The sequence below is a fragment of the Entelurus aequoreus genome, linkage group LG22 (genome assembly GCF_033978785.1).
Source record: "Entelurus aequoreus isolate RoL-2023_Sb linkage group LG22, RoL_Eaeq_v1.1, whole genome shotgun sequence".
Taxonomy (NCBI): domain Eukaryota; kingdom Metazoa; phylum Chordata; class Actinopteri; order Syngnathiformes; family Syngnathidae; genus Entelurus; species Entelurus aequoreus.
This window is the reverse complement of record NC_084752.1, coordinates 35206029-35228528: the sequence shown is the minus strand read 5'-3', so window position 1 is coordinate 35228528 and position 22500 is coordinate 35206029. Positions and strand designations below refer to the sequence as shown.

Here is a 22500-nt window from a genome sequence, read left to right as displayed (position 1 = left end):
AAATTGGTACTCTATCAGTTTAAATGTGAACGGTAGCTTGTACCAGATTATACTCAGGGGTGCGTACCGTTCACATTTAAACTGATACAGTACCATTTTCTAAGCAGCGAGAAGCCGTACTATTGGTACGCAATGGTTTCCAAACTACAGCCCATGGGCCAAAAGCGGCTCGCCGATGTCTTTAATTTGTGCCCACGAATTTAATAAGGAATCTTACCCAAAGGTAGATTGCATTCGAATTAACAGTCGCCATCCTGTGGACAACGTGGGTAATACAAGTTAATGAACTTGAATCATACATACCCTGCATCATTTACTTATATGACCTCTATGCAAACAACCTGCCCTAGTCATGGTTCAAAAAATAAATACAAATAAAAATACACATAACACGACCAGCTCATTGAACTTTGTAGACATTATATAAAATATCCTTTCACCACTAAAAACAAAACAAAACAATGACACACATTTAAATCCAAAGCAAATCTTAATATCCGATTATATTATTTATTATTATATATCCATTGTATTAATATGATATGAACACATATGCATAGGATACATATATATGTAGTTTGTATGTATGTGTGTGTGTGTTACATGCAATGCGGCCCCAAAGTCAAAAAGTTTGGCCACGCCTGCTTAGACTAAATGAAAAAAAAAAAAGACAATATAATATACATCCATAAACGTGGACGCATGTGAAAAAGTGCAATGTATTTATCTGCACAGTAATCTATTTATTTATTTATTTATATATATTTATTTATTTTATATATATATATTTATATATTATTTATATATATTTATTTATTTATATATGCTTTTTTTTATCCTGCACTACCATGAGCTTATGTAACGAAATTTCGTTCTTATCTGTGCTGTAAAGTTCAAATTTGAATGACAATAAAAAGGAAGTCTAGTTTAGTCATTTCAGGCTCTAATGTGCAGAAAAAAGGGCTAAAATGTGTGTGTTTTTTTTAAATGGCGTTAATGATGCATAAATGTGCAGCCAAATCAGGCTCAAGGCAGAAAAGGTGTTTGCAAATCAAGCAAAGGTGTGTTTAACATGATTTAATGCAATTAGCGTGTCATCCCAGCTCCTCCACAGAAGGCAGGTGGGCTTGCACTTTGCCACGTTGCTTCTTTCAAACGTGGCATCTGTCGGACCTCACGGGGGGGGGGGAACGCTTTATCACTCGTCAATCTAAAAGAATACCACAGAGCGTCTCGTTACGTTCGCCCTAAAGGAACGTCCGTCCTCTCCAGTGTGGAGCTGCGGTTTTATTAATTCCGCGGCTACACGGTGGGAAATCTTTTTCACACTTTTATTTTGAAAGCGAATCTTGGAAAAAAAAAAACCTCCGTGTTGAAGAATCCCCAACTTCAATTATTAGATCCCGACTGCTCGTGTTGTAGTGCCGGCACCTATGAATAATCCATGAATTTACGCTGCCGCGCTTCATGGCTGCACCGCGGAAGGCGTTGAATAAATATGCAACGTGTATTTTCTTTAACCTGTTCCCAAACGCCGCTTTGAAGGGGAGGGCACGCGGCCAATGAAGAGTGCTGGCAAACTTTCTGTGGGTACAACAGGAATAAATATAGAAGTGGCTCGTGCAATAATCTCTTACACTTCAGTGCTTTCATTTGCAATGTTTGTTTGCCGATGCACCTCTCTCCTGTTTGAACTGTGCACCTTTAGAATGGCGGTGACTGAACCGCTGACAGGGAACCGAGTATTTTGTTCAATATTCTGAATATGTCGTGTTTGACTTGAGTTGGTGTAGGAGTGCAAACACCAAGTGGTTGCAGATATGTTCCATATTCTAACTCATGAATGAAGCGTTCTTACCGTCAACATCAGGTGACAGAACCTAATCTATGCTGCATCTCATGGACAGATCCTTAGACTAGGGCAGGGGTCACCAACGCGGTGCCCGCGGGCACCAGGTAGCCCGTAAGGACCAGATGAGTAGCCCGCTGGCCTGTTCTTAAAAATAGCTCAAATAGCAGCACTTACCAGTGAGCTGCCTCTATTTTTTAAATTGTATTTATTTACTAGCAAGCTGGTCTCGCTTTGCTCGACATTTTTAATTCTAAGAGAGACAAAACTCAAATAGAATGTGAAAATCCAAGAAAATATTTTAAAGACTTGGTCTTCACTTGTTTAAATAAATTCATTATTTTTTTTACGTTGCTTCTTATAACTTTCAGAAAGACAATTTTAGAGAAAAAATACAACCTTAAGATTTATTTTAGGATTTTTAAACACATATACCTTTTTACCTTTTAAATTCCTTCCTCTTCTTTCCTGACAATTTAAATCAATGTTCAAGTAAATTTATTTTTTTTATTGTAAAGAATAATAAATACATTTTAATTTAATTATTCATTTTAGCTTCTGTTTTTTCGACGAAGAATATTTGTGAAATATTTCTTCAAACTTATTATGATTAAAATTAAAAAAAAATATTCTGGCAAATCTAGAAAATCTGTAGAATCAAATTTAAATCTTATTTGAAAGTCTTTTGAATTTCTTTTAAAATTTTTGTTCTGGAAAATCTAGAAGAAATAATGATTTGTCTTTGTTAGAAATATAGCTTGGTCCAATTTGTTATATATTCTAACAAAGTGTAGATTGGATTTTAACCTATTTAAAACATGTCATCAAAATTCTAAAATTAATCTTTATCAGGAAAAATGACTAATGATGTTCCATAAAAAGATTCAAATGAGCTAGTTTTTCTCCTTTTTTTCGGTTGAATTTTGAATTTTAAAGAGTCGAAATTGAAAATAAACTGTTTCAAAATTTAATTGTAATTTTTTTTGTGTTTTTTCCTCTTTTAAACCGTTTAAGTGTAAATATCATTAATTATTAATAATAACATAGAGTTAAAGGTGAATTGAGCAAATGGGCTATTTCTGGCAATTTATTTAAGTGTGTATCAAACTGGTAGCCCTTCGTATTAATCAGTACCCAAGAAGTAGCTCTTGGTTTCAAAAAAGTTGGTGACCCCTGGACTAGGGGTTCCTAACCTTTTTGACCTCAGGGCCCAACTTTCCCACTCAAATATTAATACTTAATTAGTGTAACCCGCCTGGTTCAGTCCCGGCTCGAACGAGAGAGATGCTCGCTAGCTACCGAGCTAAAAGCGCAAGCTATCGACCTGGCAACTAGCACTGTGTTAAAGGTTTTCACCCCCTTATACCGCACTGTCATCTTGGGTTGATTGCTCGGTAGCTAGCACACTCGGTCGTCATACCAGACGACCCATGTTTGATTCCCGGTCGGAACAGAAAAGCAGGGACTGAATCAGCCGGGTTACAGTGGTGCCGTGACCGGGATAAAAGTGAAGTTTATGGGGGTGAGCGTAACGGAGGCCCACCGGCGTGGCTGGGTAGAATTTTATCAAAACCAGGTTCGAGTACCAAGCAGACAAGAAAAAGCAGAGATTAAACCAGTCGGGTTAGAGTGGTGCCGTGACCCGAATGAGAATAAGGTTTAGCGTGCTGGCTATCGGGTAGACAGCCCGGGCTTTTCGCTCGGTAAGCTAACACGCTTGTCTCTCATGCCCAGTCCCGGGCGGAGCAGAAAAAGCAGTGACTGAACCAGCCGGGTTACAGTGGTGCCGTGACCCGGATAAAAGTGAAGTTTATGGGGGTGATGTGGCTCGGCTTTTAGCTTGCTTCGAGTCCCGGGCAGACAAGAAAAAGCAGAGATTAAACCAGTCGGGTTAGAGTGGTGCCGTGACCCGGATGAGATTGAGGTTTAGCATGCTGGCTATCGGGTAGACAGCCCGGACTTTTAGCTCGGTAAGCTAACACGCTCGTCTCTTATGCCGGCGACCCAGGTTCAAGTCCCGGGCGGAGCAGAAAAAGCAGTGACTGAACCAGCCGGGTTACAGTGGTGCCGTGACCCAGATAAAAGTGAAGTTTATGGGGGTGATGTGGCTCTGCTTTTAGCTTGGGAGCTAGCTGGCCCGGCTTTCATGCCGGCAACCCAGGTTCGAGTCCCGAGCAGACAAGAAAAAGCAGAGTTTAAACCAGTCGGGTTAGAGTGGTGCCGTGACCCGAATGAGAATAAGGTTTAGCGTGCTGGCTATCGGGTAGACAGCCCGAGCTTTTCGCTCCGTAAGCTAACACTCTTGTCTCTCATGCCCAGTCCCGGGCGGAGCAGAAAAAGCAGTGACTGAACCAGCCGGGTTACAGTGGTGCCGTGACCCGGATAAAAGTGAAGTTTATGGGGTTGAGCGTAATGGAGGCCAGCCGATGTGGCTGGGCTTTTAGCTCGGGAGCTAGCTTGCTCGGCTCTCATGCCGGCGACCCAGGTTCGAGTCCCGGGCAGACAAGAAAAAGCAGAGATTAAACCAGTCGGGTTAGAGTGGTGCCGTGACCCGGATGAGATTGAGGTTTAGCGTGCTGGCTATCGGGTAGACAGCCCGGGCTTTTAGCTCGGTAAGCTAACACGCTCGTCTCTCATGCCGGCGACCCAGGTTCAAGTCCCGGGCGGAGCAGAAAAAGCAGTGACAGAACCAGCCGGGTTACAGTGGTGCCGTGACCCAGATAAAAGTGAAGTTTATGGGGGTGATGTGGCTCTGCTTTTAGCTCGGGAGCTAGCTGGCCCGGCTTTCATGCCGGCAACCCAGGTTCGAGTCCCGAGCAGACAAGAAAAAGCAGAGTTTAAACCAGTCGGGTTAGAGTGGTGCCGTGACCCGAATGAGAATAAGGTTTAGCGTGCTGGCTATCGGGTAGACAGCCCGAGTTTTTCGCTCGGTAAGCTAACACGCTCGTCTCTCATGCCCAGTCCCGGGCGGAGCAGAAAAAGCAGTGACTGAACCAGCCGGGTTACAGTGGTGCCGTGACCCGGATAAAAGTGAAGTTTATGGGGGTGAGCGTAACGGAGGCCAGCCGATGTGGCTGGGCTTTTAGCTCGGGAGCTAGCTTGCTCGGCTCTTATGCCGGCGACCCAGGTTCGAGTCCCGGGCAGACAAGAAAAAGCAGAGATTAAACCAGTCGGGTTAGAGTGGTGCCGTGACCCGGATGAGATTGAGGTTTGTTTGTTTGTTTGAGACTGTCATTACTGCCACAAGTGGTGGAAAAGTGCATTACCACTGAGTACCGCTGGGGCCCATTTGGAGAATATATTTTGGCGGTCCCCCTAGGGGGCGCTTGCTGCCCAACAATGGGCCCTGGCCCTATGGTTTAGAAACGCCGTCTTAGACAACGTGGACATATTTGATATCCCATGGTGATTTTGTATTTTGTATACAAAGTGGGGGCTGTCAACGTTACCCCCATCATAACATGCTAACTATAAGTTCCTTTAACGGCACTCGTGTTTTTGACGAGTCCATTCTGACCCTCGGGCCATTCCGTAGCGTGGAAAAAAGTGGCTGTGTACACTCGTTACTGATGAGCCACAAGCGGGACAATAACGAGCAGAAATGGACAAAGAAGGGCACATGATGAAAATATCAGGTCCAAAGCCATGGCAAAGTGTTCTCCCGACAAGAAAAGACAATTTTTCACCGAACGCTTCTTTCGTAAAGGTGGGCGGGGCTTCTCTTCTGTGTTTAGATTACAGTTAAGGCGCAGTAATAACATAAAACGAAGATTGTACTTGTAACTGGTTTAGTAAGATGGCAACAAGCTCAGCAGAAAGGAAAGACGGTAGTTTGGAAGTCGAAAGGGAACTTTATTTTATAGTAGTCAGGTCCGTAGTGTCAGGACACCTTCTCTAACCAATCACACACTTCTGGCTTCAAAATAAAAGTGATACGCTTTACATCCTGTCTAACTACACTAACAAAATAAAAATGGCTCACAATACGATTCCAAATATCTTTGATAATCAAAGCATTATCGTAAAAATCTACATTTTGTGTTATTAATGCATGAAACTGGTATCTAAACATGGAAGTGTAGCTCCTCCTCTGAATGCAAGTGCTCCTACAGCAGGAATACAAATTATGTATTGCTACAAGATATAAAATCTGGCAAGCCACCAACGCACTGCAGGTATTTTTTATTTTTTTGTATTGTTTTATTGTCATTATAAGCGTGTTTATGTTCTTTTTGTCTTGAACTGTTTTAAAAAGCAAAATGTTTAAACAATATGTCTTAAAAGCAAACTAATTGTCCGATCATGGCATTAAAAACAAGAAAATTATCCGTGTAGAGTATACTTATTAATAGGGATGACTAAAAAAAATAGATTTTTAAAATGAATTGCGATTGTTATTTATAACTGTATTTTATATATATATATATATATATATATATATATATATATATATATATATATATATATATATATATATATATATATATATATATATATATATATATATATATATATATATATATATTTATTTATTTTTTTTAATTCTTTTGCCTTATTTGTATTTGGCTTTACTAAATGTATGGGTACAATTTTATCAAACAAAACCTTTTTTTAAAAGTAATTTTTCACAGCTGTTTATCTTTTTCATGGAGGAATATAGTTAATATTGGAACTTGCACCAAATGTTATTAAAAAGTATTGATTTTTAATTGAAAATAATTTAGAATCAGAAATCAATTCTGAGTCGAATCACTACCCCCAAGAATCCAATCGAATCAAATTTTAAGGTAAAAACAATGTATCATTAATTATAAAATTAGACATGGAAGTGTAGCTCCTCCTCTGAATGCAAGTGCTCCTACAGCAGGAATACAAATTATGTATTGCTACAAAATATAAAATCCGGCAAGCCACTGCAGGTATTTTTTTAATTATTTGTAAAAGATTCCTTAACTGTTGAAAATACTTTTCAAATGTTTTTATTGAATTTTGATTGATTGATATTTTTAAACGCATGGGTAGAATTTTATCAAAACCAGTTTTCTTTTAAGTAATTAAAAAAAAAAAAGTTTTCTGGTTTTCTCTTGTTACATTATTTGTATTTGATTTTTTTAAACGCATGGGTAGAATTTGATCAAAACCAGTTTTCTTTTAAGTAATTTTTCACAGCTGTTTATCTTTTTCATGGAGGAATATAGTTAATCATAGAACTGGCACCAAATGTTTTAAAAAAGTATTGATTTTGAATTGAGAATCGTTTTGAATCAAAAATCAATTCTGAGTGGAATCACTTCCGCCAAGTATCCAATCGAATCAAGTTTTAAGGTAAAAACTATTTATCATTAATTATGTAAGTACACATGGAAGTGTAGCTCCTCATCTGAATGCAAGTGCTCCTACAGCAGGAATACAAATCCTGTATTGCTACAAATAATAACATCTGGCAAGCCACCAACGCACGGCAGGTATTTCTTTCATTTTTTTATAGTCATTACAAGCGTGTTTATGTCCTTTTTGTCTTGAACTGTTTTAAAAAGCATGATCTTTAAACAACATGTCATTAAGCAAACTAATTGTCCAGTCATGGTATTAAAAACATGAACATTATGCGTGTAGAGTACACTTATTAATAGGGATAATATTAATAGGAAAAATAATCGATTTTTAAATGAATTGCGATTCTTATTTATAACGATTCCTTAACTGTAATTTTTTCTTTTTTCTTTTTTGCCTTATTTGCATTTGGCTTCATTATGGGTTCAATTTTATCAAAAAAACAAGTTTTTTTGTTTTTTTTTAAAAGTAATTTTTCACAGCTGTTTATCTTTTTCATGGAGGAATATAGTTAATCATAGAATTGGCACCAAATGTTATTAAAAAGTATTAATTTTGAATCGAGAATTGTTTTGAATCAAAAATCGATTCTGAGTCGAATCACTACCCCTAATAATCAATCAATCAACCAATCAATCAATCAATCAATGTTTATTTGTATAGCCCTAAATCACAAAAGTCTCAAAGGGCTGCACAAGCCAATAATCCAATCAAATCAAATTACAAAGTAAAAAAAAAAATCATTAATTATGAAAGTAGACATGGAAGTGTAGCTCCTCTTCTGAATGCAAGTGCTCTTACAGCAGGAATATAAATTCTGTATTGCTACAAAACATAAAATGCGGCAAGCCACCAACGCACTGCAGGTATTTTTATTTTATTTTTTTATAGTCATTGCAAGCGTGTTTATGTCCTTTTTGTCTTGAACTGTATTAAAAAGCATAATGTTTAAACAACATGTCATTAATAGGGATGACAAAAAAAATATATTTTCAAATAAATCGCGATTGTTATTTATAACTGTATTTTTTGGCTTTATTACATTTATGGGTACACTTTTATCAAACAAAACCTTTTTTTTTTTTTTAAATACATTTTTCACAACTGTTTATCTTTTTCATGGAGGAATATAGTCAATATTGGAACTTGCACCAACTCTTATTAAAAAGTATATATTTTGAATCGATTCTGAGTGGAATCGTTACCCCCAAGAATCCAATCGAATCATAATTAATGATCAACAAAATTATATCTATCTGAGAGGAATTTTGAAAACAACTATGAACAATTGCAATGAAATATGGTAATGGTTAGACAGCCCTAATATAAAGTAGAATAACGGAAGACAGCTCAGACGTTTGATTTATTGGAAGCCTTCAGTGCTCTTTGACGCTACATTTTCAATCAATTTCCAGTTACTCTGCCCCCATTTGGCTGATTTAGACAGCATGGCAAAATAATGGCCACCTTCCCAAATGTGCAGTGGAAGCCTTCATCAAATTAGAATTGACGAGATTATTCGAGGCAGAGCTAAACGACAAAATCAATAGTTCAACGCCGAAATGAAGAACGGGGACCGGGAAAGGGCGACGGCTCCCTCCACTGCGCCTCCTCGTCTCTCGCCTCCTTCGCCGGCTTGAGCCTCTCTCTGTGAGACGGGAAGAGAGAAACAACAACAAAGGCCAAACACTTCCTTAGATAATGGCAATTAGTAGATTTGGCTGATGTTGCAGCCTTGGCTACGCTCCAGCTCCGTGTGTTGGTTAAGAGGCAGTGGGAGCCGGTCTGCTGGGCTTCTTTCCAGCCTCTCCTCCTCTCACACTGGCAAATGAGGACTTAGCAAACAGAAACACAAACTCCTCACTGCAAGTAGACTGCAAATGGGCGAGGAAATATGAAAATATGACGCACCGTTCCAGCGTCGCCGACTGAGAGAGGACAGGAAATGCAGGAAAACCACTCAGGCCACGTCTCTCAGTGGTAAACAATCCTCAAACCCGGACCCCAAAATCTCATCCCCTTTCTGACATTTCCATAGCCAGCAAACAATACAAGCCAGCGAATACAAAACCTCTTGTTTGTCATCCACTCTCTTTGTCTCTGTGGGTGGAGGTGGACCTGCTGGCAAGTTCCGCTTCAAGTGTTAAACGCCAGGTCACATACCGAATTTTCCGGACCATAGGGTGCACCGGGTTATTAAGGCACATTGCCGATGAATGATGTATATTCGATCTTTTTTTCATATACAACACCCAAAAAGCAGTGAAGTTGTCACGTTGTGTAAATGGTAAATAAAAAGAGAATACAATGATTTGCAAATCCTTTTCAACTTATATTCAATTGAATAGACTGCAAAGACAAGATATTTCATGTTCACACTGAGAAATGTTGTTATTTTTGCAAATAATCATGAACTTAGAATTTAATGGCAGCAACACATTGCAAAAAAGGCATTTTTACCACTGTGTTACATGGCCTTTCCTTTTAACAACACTCAGTAAAGGTTTGGGAACTGAGGAGACACATTTTTGAAGGGGAATTATTTCCCATTCTTGCTTAAGTTGTTCAACAGTCTCCCTTCTCATATTTTAACCTTCACACATTTTCAATGTCTGGACTACAGGAAGGCCAGTCTAGTACCCACACTCTTTTACTATGAAGCCACGCTGTTGTAACACGTGGCTTGGCATTGTCTTGCTGAAATAAGCAGGGGCGTCCATGATAACGTTGCTTGGATGGCAACATGTGTCGCTCCAAAAGCTGTATGTACCTTTCAGCATTAATGGTGCCTTCACAGATGTGTAAGTTACCCATGTCTTGGGCACTAATACACCCCCATACCATCACACATGCTGCCTTTTACACTTTGCGCCTATAACAATCCGGATGGTTCTTTTCCTCTTTGGTCCGGAGGACACAACGTCCACAGTTTCCAAAAACTATTTGAAATGTGGACTCGTCAGACCACAGAACACTTTTCCACTTTGCATCAGTCCATCTTAGATGAGCTCGGTTCCAGCGAAGCCGGCGGCGTTCCTGGGTGTTGTTGATAAATGGCTTTGGCTTTGCATAGTAGAGTTTTAACTTGCACTTACAGATATAGCGACCAACTGTAGTTACTCACAGTGGTTTTCTGAGGTGTTCCTGAGCCCATGTGGTGATATCCTTTACACACTGATGTGGCTTTTTGATGCAGTACCGCCTGAGGGATCGAAGATCACAGGCTTTGCCGCTTACCTGCAGTGATTTCTCCAGATTCTCTGAACCTTTTGATGATATTATGTAGCGTAGATGGTGAAATCCCTAAATTCCTTGCAATAGCTGGTTGACAAATGTTGTTCTTAAACAATTTGCTCAGGCATTTGTTGACAAAGTGGTGACCCTCGCCCCGTCCTTGTTTGTGAATGACTGAGCATTTCATGGAATCTACTTTTATACCCAATCTTGGCACCCACCTGTTCCCAATTAGCCTGTTCACCTGTGGGATGTTCCAAATAAGTCTTTGATGAGCATTCCTCAACTTTCTCACTCTTTTTTGCCACTTGTGCCAGCTTTTCTTGAAACACGTTGCAGGCATCAAATTCCAAATGAGCTAATACTTGCAAAAAAATAACAAAGTTTCTCAGTGTGAACATGAAATATCTTGTCTTTGCAGTCTATTCAATTTAATATACGTTGAAAAGGATTTGCAAATCATTGTATTCTCTTTTTATTTACCATTTACACAACGTGACAACTTCACTGCTTTTGACTTTTGTAGCAATAGTAATAATATTAGTAACATAACTTACTTGACTCATGCTAACTTTTTGCATGAATGCTAACATTAGCACGCTCACTTCTTTTTCAGCTCACCTTGCAGCCGTGCACCTCAGCGTCACATAACTCGGTACTTGACACACGCTAACCGTCGGCTTGGTAACGTCGGCGTTCCACCTCTGCTTGGGCTCGCACTCGTACGGAAGTCGCACGCAGTTTCTCCCCAAATTGCATGTTTCAGCGTTCATTGTGACGTTCATATTCATGTGAAAAGGGGTTCCTCTCCCTTTCACACACACACACACACACACACACACACACACACACACACACACACACACACACACACACACACACACACACACACACACACACACACACACACACACACACACACACACACACACACACACACTAATACACTATTTTCAGACAGTTTGGTATATTTAGGTGGGTCAGAGGGTTCCAGCAGGTGTTCACAGGGAATGGGAGGCCTTCTGGGGCCCTAGTTTGGCATATTTAGGTGGGGCGGGGGATTCTAGCATGTATCCCCTGGGAATGGGAGGCTTTTTGGGGCCCTATTTTCAGACAGTTTGGCGTATTTAGGGGGGGCAGAGGGTTCCAGCAGGTGTCCCCTGGGAATTGGAGGCCTTTTGGGGCCCTATTTTCAGACAGTTTGGCGTATTTAGGTGGGGCAGAGGGTTCCAGCAGGTGTTCTCAGGGAATGGGAGGCCTTCTGGGGCCCTAGTTTGGCGTATTTAGGTGAGGCAGAGGGTTCCAGCAGGTGTTCCCGGGGCATTGGGAGGCCTTTTGGGGTTCTAGTTTGGCGTATTTAAGTGAGGCAGAGGGTTCCAGCAGGTGTCCTCGGGGCATGGGAGGCCTTTTGGGGCCCTAGTTTGGCGTATTTAGGTGAGGCAGAGGGTTCCAGCAGGTGTTCCCGGGGAATTGGGAGGCCTTTTGGGGTCCTAGTTTGGCGTATTTAAGTGAGGCAGAGGGTTCCAGCAGGTGTTCCTGGGGATTTGGGAGGCCTTTTGGGGCCCTAGTTTGGCGTATTTAGGTGAGGCAGAGGGTTCCAGCAGGTGTCCCCGGGGCATGGGAGGCCTTTTGGGGCCCTAGTTTGGCGTATTTAGGTGAGGCAGAGGGTTCCAGCAGGTGTTCCTGGGGAATTGGGAGGCCTTTTGGGGTTCCTATTATTCAGACAGTTTGGCGTATTTTGGTGGGGCGGAGGGTTCCAGCAGGTGTTCCCAGGGAATGAGAGGCCTTTTGGGGCCCTAGTTTGGCGTATTTAGGTGGGGCAGAGGGTTCCAGCAGGTGTTCCCGGGGAATGGGAGGTCTTTTGGGGCCCTATTTTCAGACAGTTTGGCGTATTTAGGTGGGGCAGAGGGTTCCAGCAGGTGTTCGCAGGGAATGGGAGGCCTTTTGGGGTCCTAGTTTGGCGTATTTAGGTGGGGTAGAGGGTTCCAGCAGGCCTTTTGGGGCCCTATTTTCAGACAGTTTGGTGTATTTAGGTGGGGGAGAGGGTTCCAGCAGGTGTCCCCGGGGCTTGGGAGGCCTTTTGGGGCCCTAGTTTGGCGTATTTAGGTGAGGCAGAGGGTTCCAGCAGGTGTTCCTGGGGAATTGGGAGGCCTTTTGGGGCCCTAGTTTGGCGTATTTAGGTGAGGCAGAGGGTTCGAGCAGGTGTTCCCGGGGGATTGGGAGGCCTTTTGGGGTTCCTATTTTCAGACAGTTTGGTGTATTTTGGTGGGGCGGAGGGTTCCAGCAGGTGTTCCCGAGGAATGGGAGGCCTTCTGGGGCCCTAGTTTGGCGTATTTAGGTGGGGAGGGGGGTTCCAGCATGTATCCCCTGGGAATGGGAGGGTTTTGGGGCCCTATTTTCAGACAGTTTGGCGTATTTAGGTGAGGCAGAGGGTTCCAGCAGGTGTTCCCGGGGGATGGGAGGCCTTTTGGGGCCCTATTTTCAGACAGTTTGGCGTATTTAGGTGGGGCTGAGGGTTCCAGCAGGTGTTCCCAGGGAATGGGAGGCCTTCTGGGGCCCTAGTTTGGCGTATTTAGGTGAGGCAGAGGGTTCCAGCAGGTGTTCCTGGGGAATTGGGAGGCCTTTTGGGGCCCTAGTTTGGCGTATTTAGGTGAGGCAGAGGGTTCCAGCACGTGTTCCCGGGGGATTGGGAGGCCTTTTGGGGTTCCTATTTTCAGACAGTTTGGCGTATTTTGGTGAGGCAGAGGGTTCCAGCAGGTGTTCCTGGGGAATTTGGGAGGCCTTTTGGGGCCCTAGTTTGGCATATTTAGGTGAGGCAGAGGGTTCCAGCAGGTGTCCCCTGGGAATTGGAGGCCTTTTGGGGCCCTATTTTCAGACAGTTTGGCGTATTTAGGTGGGGCAGAGGGTTCCAGCAGGTGTTCCCAGGGAATGAGAGGCCTTTTGGGGCCCTATTTTGGCGTATTTAGGTGGGGAAGAGGGTTCCAGCAGGTGTTCCCAGGGAATGGGAGGCCTTTTGGGGTCCTAGTTTGTCGTATTTAGGTGAGGCAGAGGGTTCCAGCACGTGTTCCCGGGGGATTGGGAGGCCTTTTGGGGTTCCTATTTTCAGACAGTTTGGCGTATTTTGGTGAGGCAGAGGGTTCCAGCAGGTGTTCCTGGGGAATTTGGGAGGCCTTTTGGGGCCCTAGTTTGGCATATTTAGGTGAGGCAGAGGGTTCCAGCAGGTGTCCCCTGGGAATTGGAGGCCTTTTGGGGCCCTATTTTCAGACAGTTTGGCGTATTTAGGTGGGGCAGAGGGTTCCAGCAGGTGTTCCCAGGGAATGAGAGGCCTTTTGGGGCCCTATTTTGGCGTATTTAGGTGGGGAAGAGGGTTCCAGCAGGTGTTCCCGGGGGTTTGGGAGGCCTTTTGGGGTTCCTATTTTCAGACAGTTTGGCGTATATAGGTGGGGCAGAGGGTTCCAGCAGGTGTTCCCAGGGAATGGGAGGCCTTTTGGGGTCCTAGTTTGGCATATTTAGGTGAGGCAGAGGGTTCCAGCAGGTGTTCCTGGGAAATTGGGAGGCCTTTTGGGGCCCTAGTTTGGCGTATTTAGGTGAGGCAGAGGGTTCCAGCAGGTGTCCCCTGGGAATTGGAGGCCTTTTGGGGCCCTATTTTCAGACAGTTTGGCGTATTTAGGTGGGGCAGAGGGTTCCAGCAGGTGTTCCCAGGGAATGAGAGGCCTTTTGGGGCCCTATTTTGGCGTATTTAGGTGGGGCAGAGGGTTCCAGCAGGTGTTCCCGGGGGATTGGGAGGCCTTTTGGGGTTCCTATTTTCAGACAGTTTGGCATATTTTGGTGGGGCGGGGGGTTCCAGCAGGTGTTCCCGGGGAATGGGAGGCCTTCTGGGGCCCTAGTTTGGCGTATTTAGGTGGGGCGGGGGGTTCCAGCATGTCTCCCCTGGGAATGGGAGGCTTTTTGGGGCCCTATTTTCAGACAGTTTGGCGTATTTTGGTGGGGCAGAGGGTTCCAGCAGGTGTCCCCTGGGAATGGGAGGCCTTTTGGGGCCCTATTTTCAGACAGTTTGGCGTATTTAGGTGGGGCAGAGGGTCCTAGCAGGTGTCCCCGGGGAATCGGAGGCCTTTTGGGGCCCTATTTTCAGACATTTTGGCGTATTTTGGTGGGGCGGAGGCTTCCAGCAGGTGTCCCCTGGGAATGGGAGGCCTTTTGGGGCCCTATTTTCATACAGTTTGGTGTATTCAGGTGAGGCAGAGGGTTCCAGCAGGTGTCCCCTGGGAATGGGAGGCCTTTTGGGGACCTATTTTCAGACAGTTCGGCGTATTTTGGTGGGGCAGAGGGTTCCAGCAGGTGTCCCCTGGGAATGGGAGGCCTTTTGGGGCTCTAATTTGGCGTATTTAGGTGAGGCAGAGGGTTCCAGCAGGTGTCACCGGGGGATGGGAGGCCTTTTTGGGCCTTAGTTTGGCGTATTTAGGTGAGGCAGAAGGTTCCAGCAGGTGTCCCCGGGGCATGGGAGGCCTTTTGGGGCCCTAATTTGGCGTATTTAGGTGAGGCAGAAGGTTCCAGCAGGTGTCCCCGGGGCATGGGAGGCCTTTTGGGGCCCTATTTTCAGACAGTTTGGCGTATTTAACACACACACACACACACACACACGCACGCACGCACACACACACACACACACACACACACACACACACACACACACACACACACACACCAACGCACACACACACACACACACACACACACACACACACACACACACACACACACACACACACACACACACACACACACACACACACACACACACACACAGGCGCAGGCTGTTTAAAGACATCCACTGGCTTAAAAGGATGGCAATCCATCAACGTGCTCATTGCTGTCATGAGGAAAGAGACAGAGCTCTAAGCCAGAGTCGTCCAACACAGATTTGATTTAGTTCAATTTGCCTCAAACGTCGACATGTGAGCAGTAGAGTTGCTAATATAGACTGGCACCTCCGCTGCTAACAACCAGGCTCACGTTCAAAGAGCGGCTGACGTCGCACATTGAAACCTGCACCGCAGGATTCTGTGAATTAAAGTTGCAGAAAAGAGCAAGTGTGGGTCGTGTAAAGAGACGATAAAGAAGATTATTGTCCTCGCTTTTATAACATTTTGGAGGTGATCAACTCATTTTTTTACGCCAAACAACAAAATATCCAATATAATGAGGGGCGGCGAAGGCGGGGGACGAGGGTCACAATTAGCTTGACATGTCGTTAAAGCGGACGACCCGGAGTTAGGTCTGGAATCTTAATTTTGACCCGCCACAAAACAAACACTGCTCATGCATCACAAGCGTGTCTCTGGCACTGGTGTCAAACTCAAGGCCCGGGGGCCACATCTGGCCCGCCACATCATTGTATCTGGCCCCCAAACACCTGGAAATGATATGTGTCAATAAAGTTCTTCATATTTAAATGTAATGTCTTTTTTTCCCCCATTTTGACAGAAAACATATATGTACTGTTTGAAATTGCAAGCCTTTGAACTTTAATAGTATCCAACAAATATGACACTATATTATCATGCATTTTTTTGTCTGAATAAAATACTGCACTTTACAGAAAATTAGCCATCAAACTCGATGAGGCAATTCCTGAAGGAATTGTGTGTGAATGCTCCAATGCTGAAGTTGAACTGAAATCCAGGGGCCGTACTTATCAAGCTTCTTAGAGTGCCATTTTACACTTAAGTCCTGAGAATTTGCGAAATTTAGTCCTACTCTCAAACTTAAGAATAAAAGCTTTTTATCAACGTTCTTAAGTCTAAGAATCACTCCTACTCTCCACGATATTTAAGAGACCTTCAGAGGTGTCTTAAGTGGTTAGGAGTTGCCAGCAGGGGATGGCACTGAGGCGAGAGAGACGTGCGCGAACGTTCAGGGAACGGAACAATGTTTAGTTCTTTTTTTGATGACGAGCAGCTGATCAAACGGTATCGTTTAGACAGAGCGGATATTATTTTTGTCACAGATTTAATACTTTTCGATTCCTTGTTGATTTCTGCATGTGTCTGCAGTGGGCTAGTATATATAGAGCCACCCACACCAGTTTCAAATTAGTTGTCTAATTAATGAATTGGAAAGAAAATGTTATGAGAGTAGCGTATGTGTGTGGCCGTGAGGTGAGTGACGTCAGTGAGTGTGTGGGCGAGAGAAGAGAGGGAGCGGTAGCGTGAGTGCCGGCGGGGACTAGTTTGTTTTGTATTATTTTGTAGTTTATTGTCAAAATATACACTCCCATTGTCCACTTAAATATTTCCAAGATATTTCTTTATTCTTAGACAACGGATTCCCTTCCGTGATTGGTCATTTCTATGGACACAGAAATGACGTCACCTAAAATTCCGTTTACGGCACATAGTAATGTCGTAATTCAGCTCTGAGTGTGACACTTAAGATTCAGTCCTACACTTCGCTGAAAGTGTGAGTAAGATGCTTGATAACTAACTTTTAAGTGCAGCTTTCAGCGAAGAATTTATTTACTCTTAAGTCAACTCTTAGCAGACTTCTTAGGAGTAATTCTAAGAAGCTTGATAAGTACGGCCCCTGGTATTTAAAAAAAAAAATTGTTGAAGGAGAGCACACAATTCCTGAACAGGCTGAATATTTTGAAGTTGGAACGGTTTAAATCAGATGAAAAATGTGGGAATTGTGGAACGTTGAAGAATGTCCCAAAATATGGGAATTTCGGAAAAAGCTGGATTTTTTTCAGAAAATGGTAAAAAACTTAAATGGTCTGAATGAGTTAAAATTGTTATATTGGAATTTTTCAAATCGGTCGAGAAATGTTGAAGTAGTAACTTGATGAATTGAGATATTGGTATTGGGGAATTCCTGGAATTTCAGGAAAACCGGCAATTTTTCCAGTTCAAAAAACAACTTCATCTCTTGTTTTAATTCATGTTGAATGTTGAATTAGTAACAGTTTTTGATTGAGGAATTCCTGAAATTTCAAGAAAACCTGGAATTTTCCTAGTTCCTTAACCAACTCGTTTTTTTTTGTCCTGAATATGAGGAGTGTTTTCTCGGTGGAACGCTTGAAATGGGTTGAAAAATGTGAAAGGAGTAGTCGAACTTAAGAAGGGTGGAAATAGGTTACCAAAAAACGGGAAATCCCGGTAATTTGTTGAATGTGGAAAAATGGTATTTTGAATACTACACTACTGTATTTTAATGTTGTCATTATGGTGGTACTTGATGAATACTTAGGTCTACTACACTACTGTATTTTAATGTTGTCATTATGGTGGTACTTGATGAATACTTAGGTCTACTACACTACTGTATTTAATGTTGTCATTATGGTGGTACTTGATGAATACTTAGGTCTACTACACTACTGTATTTAATGTTGTCATTATGGTGGTACTTGATGAATACTTAGGTCTACTACACTGCTGTATTTAATGTTGTCATTATGGTGGTACTTGATGACTACTTAGGTCTACTACACTACTGTATTTTAATGTTGTCATTATGGTGGTACTTGATGAATACTTAGGTCTACTACACTACTGTATTTTAATGTTGTCATTATGGTGGTACTTGATGAATACTTAGGTCTACTACACTACTGTATTTTAATGTTGTCATAATGGTGGTACTTGATGAATACTTAGGTCTACTACACTACTGTATTTAATGTTGTCATTATGGTGGTACTTGATGAATACTTAGGTCTACTACACTGCTGTATTTAATGTTGTCATTATGGTGGTACTTGATGACTACTTAGGTCTACTACACTACTGTATTTTAATGTTGTCATTATGGTGGTACTTGATGAATACTTAGGTCTACTACACTACTGTATTTAATGTTGTCATTATGGTGGTACTTGATGAATACTTGGGTCTACTACACTACTGTATTTTAATGTTGTCATTATGGTGGTACTTGATGAATACTTAGGTCTACTACACTACTGTATTTTAATGTTGTCATTATGGTGGTACTTGATGAATACTTAGGTCTACTACACTACTGTATTTTAATGTTGTCATTATGGTGGTACTTGATGAATACTTAGGTCTACTACACTACTGTATTTTAATGTTGTCATTATGGTGGTACTTGATGAATACTTAGGTCTACTACACTACTGTATTTTAATGTTGTCATTATGGTGGGACTTGATGAATACTTAGGTCTACTACACTACTGTATTTTAATGTTGTCATTAAGGTGGTACTTGATGAATACTTAGGTCTACTACACTACTGTATTTAATGTTGTCATTATGGTGGTACTTGATGAATACTTAGGTCTACTACACTACTGTATTTTAATGTTGTCATTATGGTGGTACTTGATGAATACTTAGGTCTACTACACTACTGTATTTTAATGTTGTCATTATGGTGGTACTTGATGAATACTTAGGTCTACTACACTACTGTATTTAATGTTGTCATTATGGTGGTACTTGATGAATACTTAGGTCTACTACACTACTGTATTTTAATGTTGTCATTATGGTGGTACTTGATGAATACTTAGGTCTACTACACTACTGTATTTTAATGTTGTCATTATGGTGGTACTTGATGAATACTTAGGTCTACTACACTACTGTATTTAATGTTATCATTATGGTGGTACTTGATGAATACTTGGGTCTACTACACTACTGTATTTAATGTTGTCATTATGGTGGTACTTGATGAATACTTAGGTCTACTACACTACTGTATTTTAATGTCATTATGGTGGTACTTGATGAATACTTAGGTCTACTACACTACTGTATTTAATGTTGTCATTATGGTGGTACTTGATGAATACTTAGGTCTACTACACTACTGTATTTAATGTTGTCATTATGGTGGTACTTGATGAATACTTAGGTCTACTACACTACTGTATTTTAATGTCATTATGGTGGTACTTGATGAATACTTAGGTCTACTACACTACTGTATTTAATGTTGTCATTATGGTGGTACTTGATGAATACTTAGGTCTACTACACTACTGTATTTTAATGTTGTCATTATGGTGGTACTTGATGAATACTTAGGTCTACTACACTACTGTATTTTAATGTTGTCATTAATGTGGTACTTGATGAATACTTAGGTCTACTACACTACTGTATTTAATGTTGTCATTATGGTGGTACTTGATGAATACTTAGGTCTACTACACTACTGTATTTTAATGTCATTATGGTGGTACTTGATGAATACTTAGGTCTACTACACTACTGTATTTAATGTTGTCATTATGGTGGTAATTGATGAATACTTAGGTCTACTACACTACTGTATTTAATGTTGTCATTATGGTGGTACTTGATGAATACTTAGGTCTACTACACTACTGTATTTTAATGTTGTCATTATGGTGGTACTTGATGAATACTTAGGTCTACTACACTACTGTATTTTAATGTTGTCATTATGGTGGTACTTGATGAATACTTAGGTCTACTACACTACTGTATTTAATGTTGTCATTATGGTGGTACTTGATGAATACTTAGGTCTACTACACTACTGTATTTAATGTTGTCATTATGGTGGTACTTGATGAATACTTAGGTCTACTACACTACTGTATTTTAATGTTGTCATTATGGTGGTACTTGATGAATACTTAGGTCTACTACACAACTGTATTTAATGTTGTCATTATGGTGGTACTTGATGAAATACTTAGGTCTACTACACTACTGTATTTGAATGTTGTCATTATGGTGGTACTTGATGAATTCTTAGGTCTACTACACTACTGTATTTTAATGTTGTCATTATGGTGGTACTTGATGAATACTTAGGTCTACTACACTACTGTATTTTAATGTTGTCATTATGGTGGTACTTGATGAATACTTAGGTCTACTACACTACTGTATTTTAATGTTATCATTATGGTGGTACTTGATGAATACTTAGGTCTACTACACTACTGTATTTTAATGTTGTCATTATGGTGGTACTTGATGAATACTTAGGTCTACTACACTACTGTATTTTAATGTTGCCATTATGGTGGTACTTGATGAATACTTAGGTCTACTACACTACTGTATTATAATGTTGTTATTATGGTGGTACTTGATGAATACTTAGGTCTACTACACTACTGTATTTTAATGTTGTCATTATGGTGGTACTTGATGAATACTTAGGTCTACTACACTACTGTATTTAATGTTGTCATTATGGTGGTACTTGATGAATACTTAGGTCTACTACACTACTGTATTTAATGTTGTCATTATGGTGGTACTTGATGAATACTTAGGTCTACTACACTACTGTATTTAATGTTGTCATTATGGTGGTACTTGATGAATACTTAGGTCTACTACACTACTGTATTTTAATGTTGTTATTTTGGTGGTACTTGATGAATACTTAGGTCTACTACACTACTGTATTTTAATGTTGTCATTATGGTGGTACTTGATGAATACTTGGGTCTACTACACTACTGTATTTTAATGTTGTCATTATGGTGGTACTTGATGAATACTTAGGTCTACTACACTACTGTATTTTAATGTTGTCATTATGGTGGTACTTGATGAATACTTAGGTCTACTACACTACTGTATTTAATGTTGTCATTAAGGTGGTACTTGATGAATACTTAGGTCTACTACACTACTGTATTTTAATGTTGTCATTATGGTGGTACTTGATGAATACTTAGGTCTACTACACTACTGTATTTTAATGTTGTCATTATGGTGGTACTTGATGAATACTTAGGTCTACTACACTACTGTATTTAATGTTGTCATTATGGTGGTACTTGATGAATACTTAGGTCTACTACACTACTGTATTTTAATGTTGTTATTTTGGTGGTACTTGATGAATACTTAGGTCTACTACACTACTGTATTTTAATGTTGTCATTATGGTGGTACTTGATGAATACTTGGGTCTACTACACTACTGTATTTTAATGTTGTCATTATGGTGGTACTTGATGAATACTTAAGTCTACTACACTACTGTATTTTAATGTTGTCATTATGGTGGTACTTGATGAATACTTAGGTCTACTACACTACTGTATTTAATGTTGTCATTATGGTGGTACTTGATGAATACTTAGGTCTACTACACTACTGTATTTTAATGTTGTCATTATGGTGGTACTTGATGAATACTTGGGTCTACTACACTAAAAAGGAAGAAACCAGTGAAAAGTTCCTGATTTCTGTCTTCTTGTGTTCCTCAGGTGGCCAACCTGGCCTGCTCCATCTCCAACAATGAAGAAGGTGTCAAGCTGGTTCGAATGGCCGCCACACAAATTGACAGCCTTTGTCCACAGGTAGGTTCTATTCAGCGTTCTGGCCGTAAAGCATCCCCGTGTGTGCACTTGTGTCTGGGAGCGGTGTTTTGAAAGGACACCTTCCCTCAGCAAATGGGAGGAGAGGTGAGATTTAAAGGATCCAGGCGAACGGAAGGGGGCGAGCGATCCATCAATAACGCGGAGGAGGATTTTATAGTGCTGTTTCTCGCCATGTAAGAACCGCTGGAAGTTAAAATCGATGCGCTCTTTCCAGGGTTAACAGTCCCGCCTTTTCACTTTCTGCACAGGATCCCACTTTGCCATGAATAAAGCCTATTTAGACACGCTAAAGCGCAGCGCGCTCTTTGCACGACAAGCGATAAACTTGTAAAACAAAGTCTGTTCGGGGGAAAAGGTTTACCTGACACGTGAAACGTGACAAATTGCGGAGGGCGCACTGTTTAAGTTAGCCGCCAGATGGCAGTAGAGTGTTGAATGTCGTAAATGTAATCAGTTGCTATGGAGAGTGGCGCTTTCCATCATTTTCTGCAGAGTGCATTGCAAATGATGAACCTCCACACCTTCTTCTCACAAAATATCCACCCAGGAACGACACCATATGTATCCCTTCCTTACTGTCCCTGGCAGGCTTCCCCATTGGGTTAAAAACTGTTGCCGGGGGCTGGCCTATATATATATATATATATATATATATATATATATATATATATATATATATATATATATATATATATATATATATATATATATATATATATATATATATATACAAGGTT

At 41.2% G+C, this 22500-nt stretch overlaps 1 protein-coding gene across 1 annotated transcript in view; it reads left to right on the top strand.

Annotated features, from left to right (window-relative positions):
* Nucleotides 1–22500, top strand: part of ctnna2 (catenin (cadherin-associated protein), alpha 2) — a 960302-nt gene that overhangs the window by 787826 nt on the left and 149976 nt on the right. The window contains exon 10 of the mRNA XM_062033032.1: nt 21650–21742. Within this exon, the coding sequence (XP_061889016.1) occupies nt 21650–21742 (93 nt within the window). The remainder of the gene's footprint in view (nt 1–21649; nt 21743–22500) is intronic.